The 15,447-nt window shown below is 34.8% G+C and overlaps 1 protein-coding gene across 4 annotated transcripts in view; it reads left to right on the top strand.

Moving 5' to 3' along the window:
* Positions 1-15,014, top strand: part of PHF14 (PHD finger protein 14) — a 162,161-nt gene extending 147,147 nt beyond the window's left edge. For all 4 annotated transcript variants that reach the window (XM_030970176.1, XM_030970184.1, XM_030970167.1 and 1 more), the window contains one exon: positions 14,194-15,014. In XM_030970176.1, coding sequence (XP_030826036.1) covers positions 14,194-14,268 — 75 coding nt within the window. In that variant the 3' untranslated portion in view covers positions 14,269-15,014. The remainder of the gene's footprint in view (positions 1-14,193) is intronic.
* The last annotated feature ends 433 nt before the right edge of the window (positions 15,015-15,447 follow it).

Here is a 15,447-nt window from a genome sequence, read left to right on the forward strand (position 1 = left end):
AAAGTCTGACATCATATTCACAAGCAACGAGCAGCAGCCTTGTGCTGCCTTTGGGACACAACTGGACCCAGGCTTTCTATGAGGAGAACATGGGAATGCTGGTTTTCTGGCCAGGACACATACATGGCTGGCATCTGCAAGCATCTGTCATTTTCAGGAAAGAATCAGTTCAAGAAATGAAATACAAAAGTAGCAATGTTCATTGTCTAGGAAATAACTGTTTTCTGTGATGGTAAACTATTAATAGGATTTTTCTGAATGGTCTCCTGCCTGCTGTGGGGTGGCTGTTTAAGGTACATGTGGTGCTTTCACCTGAGAGGAGAGAGTACCTAATGACAAAGCTCTTGCTGAATAGGGGGGCTTATACTCTCATGGACTGCACTAGCAAAGTACCTAATGCTGTAATAACCTGCAAATCTGAGCTATTCAACTTGGGGGATGAGTGTTACAATCAATTATTGTAGCTTTCAGTAGAGTCACTGTTCCTTTTCTTGTCAGACTTAGCCTCTTACCTGCCTTGTTGAGTCATGTCTTGAGGTATGAGAATTATTTCCAGTCATAGTTAGTGCAGAATGCTGGTTTGTATAAAGCCATCTGCGGGTCAGACATCTCAGTTAATGAGAAATGTGCTGTGTGGGATTGGATTACTACCTAGATTAGATTTCTAATGCAATAAATTTCCAGGCATCCTCTTCTAGTATTTTCACAACACTTCAGTCTATATTATGGTGGAAATTGGATTAAAAGGACAAAGCATGAAGTCATTTGCTGAAGCAAACAGGGTGTTAGTGCCAAATTTTGTATAAAAGGATGCTGCTGAAAGGACTGCGTGTCTCTCTTCTAATCCACAGAGAATCCTCTGCCTCTGAGTTGAAGGACTTCATTTCCAAATACAATGCACAAGGGGGTACATAAACCTCTGTTAAACAGTTCATTTTGTGCATTCATCTCTTGTTTGCTTATGGTATTAAAAATGTTTTCGGCCTGGAACAATCTCATTCATGTGGAAATCGCTTTGTAAATTTGAATACTGTAGTAGTGACAGTTCTGTTCAGAGAAAGTACTTTAATGTGTTGGGCAGTATCAGTAGCAATCCTTCTGTAATTGAAGTTTTAAATATATGAAAGAAAATTCTGCCTTTTATTTCTCTCAATGAAATAAAGATTTTCAAGAGAAGAAATGGGTTATGTGTAGAGATAATGCTCAACATGTCTGAAAATGTGATGTTGTTAGGACAAATGAATGATTGCTGTTCTTGGATGAAAGGAATATTGTGTGTGAAATTTCCCCTGTCCATTGGGTAAAGTTTGAATTCTAGGTGCAAGACAGCACATAAATGATATTTTTTAAAAATCAAAAATCAGAAGATGCATATCCAAAAGTTTCTATTCCCAGGGATGTAATTCTAGTCTTGACAATTTTTAGCCCATCTTGCATCAAATGATGCAAGATGGCCTAAAAATGAAAGTACATTCCTGTAAAAAAGCTTACCTAACTTCAGATGGCCAGTTTTCACAGAGAGATGACAGACCATGAGTTAAATTCCATTAGAATGTGGTCTTCCTTGGAGAGCGGGTGGTTTTCCTTCTGAGAAGGACAAAGAGACACATCAATTTAATTTGATCCTACTGGCTGATGTACTAGCATAGTCTTGGTAGTTACTTCCTTATTACATTATATTTTAAAAATTGACTCCATTCTCTATTCATTGTTCCAAACCAGACACCTTTTTTATGTATTGCTTTCTGATTGCTCTCAAAGCATCTTTCCAATTAAATAATTTCCTGGCAAAGAAACAAGTTTCTATCAAGTAAAACTGTTTTTTGTATACTTTATAAGTTGCTGCATATTATAAAATGGCATGTATCATAAAATTCCTGCTGTTGATGGTTGTTTACTTTTTCTAGACACAAAAAATAAGCATCAGAACTTAAAACCAGACAATTTCTTGCAATAACTACACTCATTTATGTCTTCTTTTCTGGCTTCAGAAAGAATGGGTGATGTTCTGTGCTAGAAAAGTTAATGCTTTTAAAGTCTTCTGTACTGGCTGAATGTAATAACAATGACAGCACTTAGCACTTATATAAATCTTTTCATGCATAGAGCTCCATCCTGACATTGGAAGCATTATTATTTCACATTTTACGGATAAGTTCTTTAACATTCTAGTAGTGAGTTCAATTTCCACACCCTCCAGGCCAAGCAAGTATTATAGTAGGGGTTCAAATGTCAGAGATTTCAGCTGAGAAATTCCTCATCTAAGTCTCAGACCTTGCTTTAGCTTTATGCTGGTTTCTGTTAGTGACTCTCCTTTAGATTGGAAGACTTGTTAAGTACCACTTCTCCATTTCTTCCACTTCTTCTTTACTGACGTTTTCCAGAAATCCAGGGGTTTCCTCAGCTTTTCCTACACAGGGAGTTTTCCCCGTGATCTCAACTCAGAAGGACACCTCTACAGACTGACTCAAGCCTCAGTATTGTTTTGATAAAATATCTGCAATAACTGGGGTTTTTTTTGTCTGTCCTGTACAATCAATTTGTTTTAAAAAAATATAAAATATTTCTATTTGAAATGGTTTTGTATACATTTTGATGCTAGCCACTTTTTAATCATTCTTCATTTATTAGCCATACTTGGAACCAAAATGTGATTAATCTACATGGCCATTACCCTGACCTACTTAGCTTCTCTGATATTTTACTTCTTGTTCTTTCTTCGTTTTGTTTTCATAACTGATTTTGGACTCTACATGGTCAAACTCCCCACATGTGTTTATATAGCATGTGGTATGATATGACTTCACCAGATTTGAATAATTTATTATAGCTAAATAAATATTATATCTATGTATTATCATTTATCATTTTGAACAGCAAAATCTTCAAAAGAGACCTAGAGACCTTTCTATATCTAGGTCTTAAAAAGCATTATTTGGTGGAATTTTCAGTGGACAGGGGAAGCAACAGCTAACAAAATTTTTCATTATTTGCTCTTTTGAGAATTTACATCCTGAAAGGTTTCCTTAAGTGCAAATGAATTGAAAATACCTAAGTCAAATTCAAGTAACAAGTAATTAATGCTACTTTCACTGACATTAAGTAGAATGCTAACAAAGAGAAACCTCAGTTAATGTGGGAAAAATAAGATCCTTGATTTGTTGTCTGCCAAAACAGATGGAATTTGCTCTATTTTCTTCACCGTGTTATATATAGTTAATAATCATATTTAAAAGTTACATTGGAAGAATAAGTAGTAAAGTTGTCCTTTTTTTCTAAATTTAAATGCTGATTTAAATGGCAGTGCTACAGGCTTCTGTGGTTCTTGATTTGTTGGTCATCTAAGTTACATGTAGAGGAGAGGAAGCAGCATAATGGGTTGTCATGAATAGTATGTGGTATTTGCCAAAGAAGAACACGAGCCTGTTTTTCTACATAACCTTTTTTTAATATACTACCTGTTAAGTTTTGTGAGTAAAGGAGACGTGGTAAGTTTATCTTAAATCATCAGGGAGTTTATAAGTTTATCTTAAATCATCAGTAAACAGAAAATAAGGAAATAGCTACTGATATAATGATATCCAATTCCTGGAGCTCCTGTGTTTGCAGAAAGAGAAAAACCAGTGAAAGAAACAAATAGATTGCAACTAAGTAAAATGAATGCAGATGGAAGCTTTTGCTTGATGTTGTTAGGTAACACTGACAGGTACAGGAGCAGCTGTTGAGAAAGAGCAGAGAGCAGCAAGTACCAAAATCACCATGGGCCCAGAAACTCTGTAGAGACAGTTGAGTGACAGCACTAGGATTTCAGAAAAACATAAGACGTCTAAAAATAGTTCAACTTCCTCTTAAATGCCCATAATTAAAATGTTCTGCTTAATTCAGGGGCTGTTTAAATTGGTATCCACTCCAGAGAAGCATGTTCGTACAGTGTAGCTCATACATAGCCCCAGTCAGTGGTAGCGTTCATCTCAGTAATTAGATGGGTTAAATGTAACAATGCATGTATGATTGCAAGTTGTGCCCCTTTATGGTAAAGAATATATGGTGAAGAATATTAAGTCTTGGAAACTCTGTGATATCATGTAATGGGAGACAAAAAACCTTCTGAGGCATAGAGTTTAGTGAGCTTCAAAAGGAGTTTCAGTGAATGATATTAAGTGACTTCAGACTGTCAAGGAAAAAGTACATAAACAACAATTTATAATGTAAGCTCTGTAATGAGCTCTTCTCTCATAAATATGCAAAACACTAATTAGTTATAGCCAAATTTCCCTAGCTTTGGGAATCTTTTGGAATATAGCTTTTCAGTAATTGAATCACATCAAAGTATTTTTTCTCCCACTCTTCTAAGAGTGTTATGTGTGATTTGTTGGAGGGTAGGCAGAGATAGGAAGCAAGCTGTTGACAAACCAAAAGATGACTTTGATGTGGTTTAGTGAAACAATGACTTACAAATTTATCAGAAAGCAATGCACAATGAACGTATAAGAAGCCCTGTTTGCAGTGACTACCAGCACCATGATGAGGTCTGTCAATTAATTTGATTCTAATTTTCTGAAAGGCAACTATTTTTTTTTTCATGAAGTGTATAAATATTGTTAGATATTAAGTTATTACCTTATGTTATAAGGCTTTGGGAGGATTTCAGAGTGTTTGGAGGCAGATGCTGCTTTTACAGGGCATTTTTTTTGTACAGTTCCTTTTGATGATGTTTGAAACATTAAATGGTTGGACATCACATTATTTGTAGTTGAAAGAATTTCATTTGATTCTGACTTCAAAAAATTGCAGTGAAGCAACATCACTATCACGACAAATTACCAAAACGTTCCTCAGTATACCCACTGAATTAAATAACATTTGGCTTTCAGTCCTTACTTGGAAATGCAAAGAGGAGTGGAGTTTGAGGAGATCTGCTGTTAAATCTGATACATTGGGTTTTTTTCTTTCCTTATTTTTCTTTTTTTTAAATTATTATTTAGAAGCTGATCAGTCTGAAACTGTTAAAACCTTAGTATATGAAATGTTACAACTTTGTTTCCAAATTGACTATGAGTTTTTTACGAATACACCTTTGATGCTTTTAAGGCAACTGATCTGAACTATTGTAAGAAACAGGACTGTTAAGGCATGATTACAGGCTCTGAACAGGATCCTTCAAATAGAGCAATAAAGTAAAAATATAAAAAACAAACTTACAGCACTTCCTTTGTCATCAAATCAACTAAGTCCAACCTTTAAAACCATAGATTGGTTGTCTTGTTAGGTTTCAAGTCCAGTGCCAAACAGATGAAGGGAATCATTCTATGATTCTATATAGTCAAATTAAAAGTGTGTTTGTACATTTTGGAAAAAAATGATTTTGCCTTCTGGGTAGGTCTGGAAGGCTTGTGTTAATTCAGATTAAATGAATGAGGACAGTAGGAAAAGAGTAGATCTTCCATGAGAGATGGTAGGGACTGCTAATACAATGCCCCAGATCTGGTCCTGAAATGCTCTTTTGGGGATTTTATTTAATTGAAGCTGTTGAAATAATTGAAACATTTGTTCAGTTATAGTTGTTGGATTCCAAATTTAAATAGCAGTATCTGTTTTGGGGGATCTGCTGAAAGGAATTTTGAGGGTTTTTGTTTTTTGATTTTTTTTTAAGCAAAAGTCTTTTTAGTCTTTAAGTGCTTCAGCAGTAGCATAGATTCTGTTTGCTCTCACAGTCTAGCCTACATCTACTTCTACAGCTGCATTCATTTCTATCTGTCTTATTGACAACTTCATGAATTGTGACTAAATATAGGAGTTCAGTATTACAGCAAATATAAAGTCCTTTCTACAACATTTACTTATATCACATTTTGGAAAATAAATGACAAAATGAAGGCAATGTCATCATATTAACTCCATTGAAAGTTCCAGCTTGTATGCCTTGAACCTGAACAGAATTTCATGGCTGTACTCAGGTGAAATGTTGCGATGAAATAAGAAGAAAAAAGCTTTCTGAATCTGTCACATTATAGCAATATTTTCATGAATTCCCAAGTTATAAAAATTATAATACTGCAGTATGTTTTTCCAATTAAATGTGCATTTTCTTTTGTCATAAAGAAGGAAAAAACTTTAGTTATGCTTTTTACAGTAATTTAATTAAGCATTTCCTGTAAGTTCATTTCAATATCTATCATGGCTCACTAAAGTTGAAATTCAGTATAGAATGGTAGATTAATTGCCCTTTGTCTTCAATAAAATCAGAATCCTAAATATGCAGAGTCATGAAATTTAATTGTGTTCCTCAATTGCTTATTTAATGCTTTGGAAACCTGAATCAAGAAATACAGAAGAAGAGGGTCAAAGGTTGTTAAATGTAGCAAGTAACACAGATTTTGAACTTTACTTAATGAACCGAATGTTTATTACTATGAAATAAATGCGCCATTTAAAGAATTATGGAGGCAATGTAAAACATTAAAACTCTAATTAATTTTGGTCAGAAGCATGCAATGCACTCATTTTTCCTAAAACATTTTCATTAGAGTCTGTATTTTCTCTGTTATTGAGATAAATTTATTCCTTTCATATAGTAGTGCTGTCATTTTTCTGTTATAAACGTGTCCTTCAGTGATGTTTACAGTGATGTCTTTCAGCTGCCTTCACCTTTGGGCAGCCTGGCTTGACAGTAGCTTCCAGAAGCATTTTTGTACAACTCAGTTTTTATATTGAAGTATGTTAACACTTTTCCATTTAATGTTGTTAATCATTTTTGAAGCAAAGAACATTCAGACCTCTTGATAAAGGGCTATAGTTATATATATGTATATATATATAGATTATATGCAGATTATATTTCACAAACTTATTTGAGTGAGCATTTAAAGCACTAAAAAATCTTCAGCTGTCATTTAGTACCTACCAAGATACATGTATAGCCTAACAGTTGAGCTCTTAAAAATTAAACTTGTGCTTTTTAGTTGGTTTTTTTTCCATTAAATAGTACTAAGAAGTAGAGCTATTAATTCCTTATTGTTGGCTAGAGCAGCTTTTGTTCTCATGTAATTGTTGTAAGAAGAAGCCATTTTATTTCTTAGTATAAAGAATACAAACATGAATAAGGTTTTTTCTTATAATTTAGTAAATACATAGTGTAAAAATGGTGAGAGTATAACCACAAATATTTTAAATTATCTTCATTATAATATGCATTTCTAGGATATGAAATATTATTCTCTACTAGTATTGCACATTATAGTATGTATAGTATATATATAATGTATAATATATATATAAATTATATATCATATATATTATACTACTACTGTAGTAGTATATGTATAGTAGTAGTATATATAAAGTAGAACTTTCTCTTTTAAATTTACAATTCATAAAAATAATGATTATGTTGCTACCTAAGTAGTGCTATTTTGGTGTCCATGTATGTGTTTATATATGCATAGATGCCATTATTATAATTGAAGGACAAATTTGCCTTAGAAATTATCTTATGATAATTGTGATAATTTTGAATCTGACAGTGTCAGATTCAAAAACTAGAGTGCCCTCTCACTCTGGAGTGGAAATTAAGAAGACTTGTCCCATATGGGCATGGTACAACATCCTGTTAAAGCTGCTTTTCATCTCTTTCTTCGTTGATGTTGCAGGTTTGTGATATCTAAGCATTTATAGGTGCAGTCGAATGTTCATAAACCTGAACCTTCAGAGACTCAAATTCTTAAAGAGGAAACATTTTCCTCTACTTTCTTCAAGGAGAACCAGCTGAACTTGTAAAACAATGGTTGGGTTTCAAGCACCACCTGCCCTGAAGAGGATCCCAACTGTAGTGGCAGTCAGCCAAAGGGACCACTCAGTGGAATGGTTGCCTCCTAAAAAGGAGAGGAACAGATGGAAGATTTGAAATCTGGCATGAAATTCCACTTCTGTACTAAGCGTTAAATGAAATTTGACTGTAAGGGCTCTTGCGATGGTACATTTATCTGTATAATCAGAATTAGCAACAAGGAAGTAGAAAATACAGAACACTGACAAACATTTCAAAAAGACTTTAAAAGTTCTTCTAGCAGTGTGAGTTAAAGGAAAGAGTTTGTGATAAACATGCAGCTGCTTGTAGCTTCTTAAAGAGGAGCGTTAGTGTAAAAGTAGTTGTGCTGGTCTTGCATTGCCACCTAGAGCTCAGCAGTTGGTACTGCTTGGTAAGGAAACACTGCAGCATTGCTCTTTTCACTGAACAAAGTGGGGTGGAGAGCTGCTTCCAGTTAATTGATGTCATGTTTGCGTACATTGTAATGGCTAGTCCCTTCATAGCCTCCATTTTATAGTGTACCAGATCAGCAGAGATTGTGCTGTAGGACTTTGGTGGGCTTTGACAGTAAGAATTAATGGCAGTGCGCATTAAAAGGTACAACTGTCAGATATCCAGTGGTCCCAAAGGGGGCATTTTCTTGATGGCTGCTTTAGAATTCTTCATGAAGCAAATGTCAAACTTGTCAAGGCTGTCACTGTGAAAATGATCCATGTAGCAAGGGTCTTCTTTTCTTGGGAAGCAAACAGCTGCCTTATCACTGCAGAGCTGTGGTTACAGAAAACTGTCGTCTATCACAAGAAATTTAAATTTGCTTCAAATACCAATTGGTAAAGAACTGTTCCATTTGTACTCTATTTTTGCACCACTGTTCATTACAAGGGTTGTCAGTAATACTATTGAAGAAGATAACATGGTCTTTGGAATTAAAATAACTTCTGAATTTTACTGCTGGATGCTTTTCTTTTGGCGATTTAACAGAGATACTATCTTAGCTCCCAGTTTTTCCCTGACACTCGTTTTCTTCCAAATTTGGCCTTACTTTGGAAGCTAGACTTTTGTATACACAAACAAAAGCTCTAGTATTTAATAAATTTCTTTCTTTCCTGATCTATTTTTAAGAGTATTAAAAGTATTTTTACCTACTTCCAAGTGGCGTTTTCCTAGCTAGATTCTGTGAGGCAAGAGATGAAATGCCAGCTGGGCATCCTTAATAATTTAGTCTGTTAGTCATATTACAGATCTTTTGGGTTAAGATACTCTAGAAAGTCTGGTATCAGAATTTGGTCCTGAGTGCTTTTGAGATGCTATTTCTAGATTATGTACTAGCAGAGACAACTCTTCAGTCTTTCCTCCTTATACCAAGGCATTTTTGTGTTTTGCATACTTCCTTATTATTCAGATGATTCTTTACATAATCCTGTAATGTATAGCTGTTTATTAAGTTTAGAATATCGATTACAGTTGGCAAAATAGTCAACATTGTAAGGCAACTCCAGATATTACAGGTGTGGTGCAATGAACAGAACTGGGAATTGATGCATGCCCTAGCACAGTTAATTAAGGTGTTATCTGTTCTATTTGCAGAAGAGTGTCAGATTTCCTGTAGAGTTAAGAATTGTCTAATTCACTGTCATTTTCCAGATTTCATTTTGTTAACTAATGGAGGAAAAATAAATTCTCAGACATTTTGAAGGAAATTGGCTGGAGGGGGTAAAAAGTGAAAGGGATACTCAAACCCCTATTTCTAGGCTTTTTTTCTTTCTTTTCTTTTTTCATTCCAGAATTTGTCTACAGGGGAATATTCTGGAATAATTACTACAAAATTAACTTTCTGTCTTAGATCCATTATTCTTTGGTCAGAGAATAATGTGGTTGACCTTAAAAATGCTTTCAAAGGAGATGAAATTGTATCACAGTCTTTCTCAACTGTCAGCTCAAAACTTTAGAAATAGAATTTAAAAATCAGACTCTTACCTTTAGTTTTTGTCACCTAAAGATATCTAAATATCGAAGTGCTCTCATTAACTTCAGCAAAGCTATGGAGTGATTAATACTTCAACAAATCAAACATTTAATTATGTGGCAGATTTTAGGGTCTCGTTTCTAAATTCCTGGCCGCATTCTGTTGCTGTGACTCTTAAATGCTCTGCTACCAAGTATCGACTAAAAAAGAAGAGATGTTCTTAGGACATTTGAAAACACCTACAGAGCACCCAAAGGATCCTTTAATCCAGTACCTTGTTTCCATCAGAGAAAACAAGGATGGGATGCCAGGGCAAAGGATGTAGGAGAACTTATGTGGAAGGTCCATCTCTCCATCAGTGTCATCAGGATGCAGATGAGGTGTCCAGTGGCTTGAGGAGTTCTGAGCTGGCATTTCAGTTCACAGTGTTGAGTTTAGCAGCACTTTTTAATGCTCTTTGTACTTTTCCTTATCCCTGTTGGTTTTATAAGTCTGTAATAACATCAATTCCAGACTAGTAAACTTCATTAATTTCAATATTAAAATAATCTTTGGGCTGTTGAGTGCATTTTTTCAGTAGGACTAGTAGTACAGTCTTGAGTGATTCACATCCCTTGGCTATTCCAGTCATCAGATCTGTGCAGAGGCATCTTTTTGGGAGTGTATTCACTATTTGAGTATTTGGTTTTCTGTAGTCACAAATGATACTGAAACAAGTTTGATTTTTGGCATCCAGTGGCAAGAACTACTTTAAAAGTTTGACTTGTGACATCTGCTAAGAAAAGCTACTTTGATTTTAGGATTTTTAGAGCAGAAAGCACTAGATGTAAGAGTCATAGGTGGGTGGAAGAAAAATAAATAGTAATATAAAAAGAGATGTGAGGTATTAATAAAAATAATGTGAACTGAATTTCTGTGGGCAGAAACAAGAATTCAGTATTTTGTCTGCTGTGTAGCTGCTGGTAATAGAAACTTTGCACACTGCCACCATGGATTGGTTTTTAACAGATAACATAAAAGTAAAAGGTTTTCTTTTGCTATTCATCAGAAATAAAAGCATTATAATGATAATGATAGGTGGTAATTACTAAAACAAATATATTAAATATATTTAATCTGCAGTCTGTTTTGCATAATTTCTTGATAATTAGGCTATATAGGCTATGTAGATGAAAATTCAAACATTATTAATGACATTAGAAACTCCAACGATTTCATTATTCTTTGTGCAATCATCGGGCTGCCTCTTGTGCTATTAAAAAAATAGATAAAGCATTTCATAGAAATCTTGCATTGTCAGCAAACTGAAATAATAATGGGTTTTCATATCTTGTGGTATGGTTAATGTGTGCTCTAAATTGTCAGTTCAGATCTTCCCCAAGCATACTGGCAGTAATAGAACACTTCTTGTAATTTGTAGAGGTTCGTGTCCCAAATTATTCTGACATTGCCATTCTGAGGCCTCAGCTGTCACTTCTTTTCTGGCACAAAGCTGCATGAATGCCAAAACTGGTGGTTCATACCTTCCAGTGTTCCCCAAAAATCCTTTCTTCCATCTTGTTTGTGCTGGCACTGTTGTTCATGTGGCAGTGCACAGCCTGGGAACTTACCTCGCTCAGGGCATATCTAATAAAGAAAAAGTTTTCTCCCCTTGCTAGTTCATGCTATGAGAAAGATCAAACATCATTACTCTGAGCTTTGCACAGCAATCACTTGTGTTCAGAGATCCCAAACTTTTGCCTCCAAATGAGGTGTGTTTCTGTTCTTGGAAAACCCTTGTACAAAATCATGATGTTTTATGTGGAGCCTGGTTCAGTGCAATGCTAGTCAGAGAGTTTTTGGGCATAAAAATGCAAAAAACCCAAAAAATCTTAAAAATCAGCCAGGCATCTGGATGACTTGTGCATTGGAATCTGCCCACATAAGTCAAATTTATGTTCTACTGGTAGATTTTACCTGTTTGCATATATTTTACTTGGTTGAAGCAACAGGAAATCAACAAAGGAAAAGTATTAGTTCTGCAAAATATCCCAAAGTTGATGCTTCCATCTGGAGTATTCAACCCAAGCAAATCCTGGAGCTACCATCACCAGCAGCCATCATTTCTGCATCTCAGAATACACTGATCACTGCAGCTGCTCTGTAACCTGGGAATTCTGCCAGAGTGCAAGCATGACCTTTTGAGCACAGAATTAAACATTTCAAATTTACACAAAGGCAGAAGATTCTCTAAAAAAACCTCATTCATTGGATAAAAACTTTTTTGCCATCAAAAAAGTCAGGAAGCCAATATTCAGTATGAGCCTAATGTGCCTTAACCCTCTTGTAGTCCTCAGTGAAGGTATGGCCCTGTTACCTCTGAAATTGCTGCATGCTCCATCTATGAGGAGAGGAAGCCCTAAGCAATATGTGAAGAGTTCTGGGAAAGAATGATATTGCAGGGTTTATATTCCTGTATGAGGGAGCACAAGTCAGGGCATCAGAATAATGTCAAGTTGAGTGCTAGGAAGGGGGATTTGTTGGCTCTGAGGTCAGCTAGAATACAACTGCTGTAGGTGGGGACCTTCAGAAAAATGCAGATTTGCTGTTCTTTTAGTAACATGTTCTTCATTAAATAACCTGGCTGGTTTTCCATAGCAGGCAAAAGTTTCTGTGAGTGTTTTTTCTATTCCACAATTCTCTTTTGACACCTGTAAGCAGTAAGCTTGGTAACACCTTATTCCTTTGTTTCTAATTCTGCCCTGTTTGTTTTCATTTGAAGTTTGACCTCTGTAAGTATATTATACCTTGCACTCTCTTTCATATATTCTACACTTCTAATTTCAACAAATCTTCAGTGTTTGGTTTCACACACATGCACAGAATTGTTTTCTCTGCTAAGTGAAAAGAGCCACAGGAAGCACTACATGTTTCAAAGGTAACTGACGAGATGATGGTCCAGAAAGAGAAGAAAAAAAGCTTTTAGTGGTCAGTTATGTAAATATTTCTCAGTGCCTAGGCTGTCCCCAGAAGGGGGAGGATTCAGAGGCATGATGGCTTGGAGTATCTGCTAGTTTTACTCGCTTCCCCATTCTATTACAGTTGGGCATAACATATTACAAGATCACATTTTTAAATGATCACATTTTAAATGATCACATTTTTATACTGCTATTCTATTTTGTGCTGCCCATGTAATCTTCCTATATATTTTCTACCTCTAAATGTTATAGTTATCGTTACAAAGCATGCTGTGATGGTGAAAGAAGGGTTAGGATGCAAAAGGATAAATTTATTTTCCTACAAGAATGAAAATGTTCTATTAAATCAGGAAAATACACCTTGGGTTACAGGGTCCCACCTAAATGTCCCTGGTGTTTCCTTTCTCTCAGCTGTTGGCTTGTGATGAGTACTGTTACAGCAGCCAGGAAGCTTCTTCATTCCAAAATGTCTGTTCATTTCTTTTTTGTGTTATTGGAATGTGGAAGATTCTCTGTAAATGGAATTAAAATGCAGACTAGAAAACTGGTCATACTCTGAAATTGTGATAAGGACTGTGCATGATGTGATGAGTTGCAAGTTGCCTTATAAAACAGTTTTCTCACTCTTCCATAATTTATACTTTGGAAGTCGTGGTTTTCTACTGGACACAAAATAGGATCCATTCCTGTGGAAACAGGCATTATGATGTCACTTCATTTTTTCAGTGAGATCCAGAGGAACCCATAGTGAATTATGAGCCTTACTCTTGGAGCTGAAGCTGTAGAATATTGTAAGCATGCTGCTGCCTGACATGCTCATGTTTCCTATTTTAGACCTGACTGATCTTCAGATAACATATGGTGGTACAAGTAATTGGAAAATTGGCAGACCTGTCAAGAAAATATGCTAGATGGGACAAAAATACGATGCTGCAGCACATAAAGTGTCTCTGAAGTTAAATTTATTGTCTTTTATCAAATGGTGAAGTAAACATATCTGGTCGCAAAAAAATGAAACATTTTTCAATGGCAGATGCTTTTCAGAAGTAATTTTTAGTACAATGATGAAAGTTCTTGCATTCAAAACTTATTTAGTGGAACCTCTGGTCAAGAACAAAGGAAAGGTTTGTAATACTTTCTGCTGTAGGCGTTTGAATATATTGTCATCCCTGTGTGATTTAATTATTTCTTTATGTAACTATCCAAGTAAAATGGTCAGCAAAATATTTACTCTTTTTTTTCTGCTATAAATGTAGACAATTAGATTTGTTTAAATTTTGTTTCATTTTTATTTCAACACTTGAGCAAAATCAATCACTTGAATAAAGGACTTTCTGCTTATTTTTATGCTCATTAGTCAGGCAAAAGATGGCAAAAGACTGTACCAAATCTGCATAAGCAGAAAAAGTATACTTTTTCAATAAATTGATTAATGTTCATGTTTTCATTTTCTTTTACAGGAAGAAGAAAATGAAGCTGAAGCAGAAAATCCATCTCAGGAGCTGAATTTGGAACAGAAAAAATCAAAAAAATAGGAGATTGCTGTCTTGTTTTAAATATTTGCAAGTTGTGTAACAGTGGTTATAGTTTCTCATTGTAAAATTAAGAAAAAAGTTCTCAATAAAGTCATTGAAAATTAAATTCATGGTGCACTGGGGAATTAATTAAGTAGCTCCTGGTGATATTCTTGATTACATTAAGAGCTGAATTATCAGAACTGACTACTTTACCAATAAAATTCTGAAAGCTTTTTGAACACGTTATAGAAAGCTGATGGGCTATTCATCACATGTAGCATTTACTAAGCAAATAGGGCAATTTTATGTTTTACTCTGCAAAACAGTGTTATCCTTAAAGGATAGTTATAACTCAGACATATTTTGGTATTTCTGAGCAAGAGCTTTGATTCTTAAAAGTTAGATAAATATGTTCTACTAAAGGAGTTCTGAAATTTCTTCTGTTCAGTGATTAAAGTAAATGTTTCTGAGGAGTCGGTAGAAGCAAGAATTTTTTGATATGTATGGTACATTTTCAGAAGTAATTACTTTTACATTTGTATTGTGATTTTTAATCAGTTTCTTGCTGCATTATACTTTTATTGATGTAAACCTTTTCCATCTTCATGTGATCATTGTCTTTTAATGAATGTCAAACTTTTGTCTTGATTAGGCCATCTTACTCAGGTCTAATTCCCTCATGCCATTCTTTTCATTCTAACAAAATAAAATAACTTCTTTCTGTGTCATTAGACCTTCAAGTGAGTAATAAACATCTAAAATAACTTTTCTTCCTATAGTCCTAATTTTGTTTTCCAATTTACCCTTGCTTTTTAGCCTGTGCAGGTCACTAAATGGGAAAGTACAAGAAACTCAGAGGTGTATTTATAGCCTGATAGCTTCACAGATTGCAATGAAAAAAAATCTCACTTTCGGGTTTAAAACAACACTCACTGAAGTCCCTTCAGTGAAGTTTATCATACTCTAGAGAAATAAATTATCTTCAGCTGAAAAAATTCACTTCTTTTCCCACTCTGCTATACTTTTACTTTTTGCATTGTTAAATCAGATTGTAAATAGTATCCATCCCAAATTTTATACCCTCTGTGTAAATTATATTTTCAGATACTTTAAAAACAACATGCTTGTGCTTAAGCAATATCTTTTATGAATTCTTTCCTGGTTTATGAGGTTCAAATGTGTGTAACTCATGGACAG

This window comes from Camarhynchus parvulus, chromosome 2, assembly GCF_901933205.1.
Source record: "Camarhynchus parvulus chromosome 2, STF_HiC, whole genome shotgun sequence".
Lineage (NCBI taxonomy): Eukaryota > Metazoa > Chordata > Aves > Passeriformes > Thraupidae > Camarhynchus > Camarhynchus parvulus.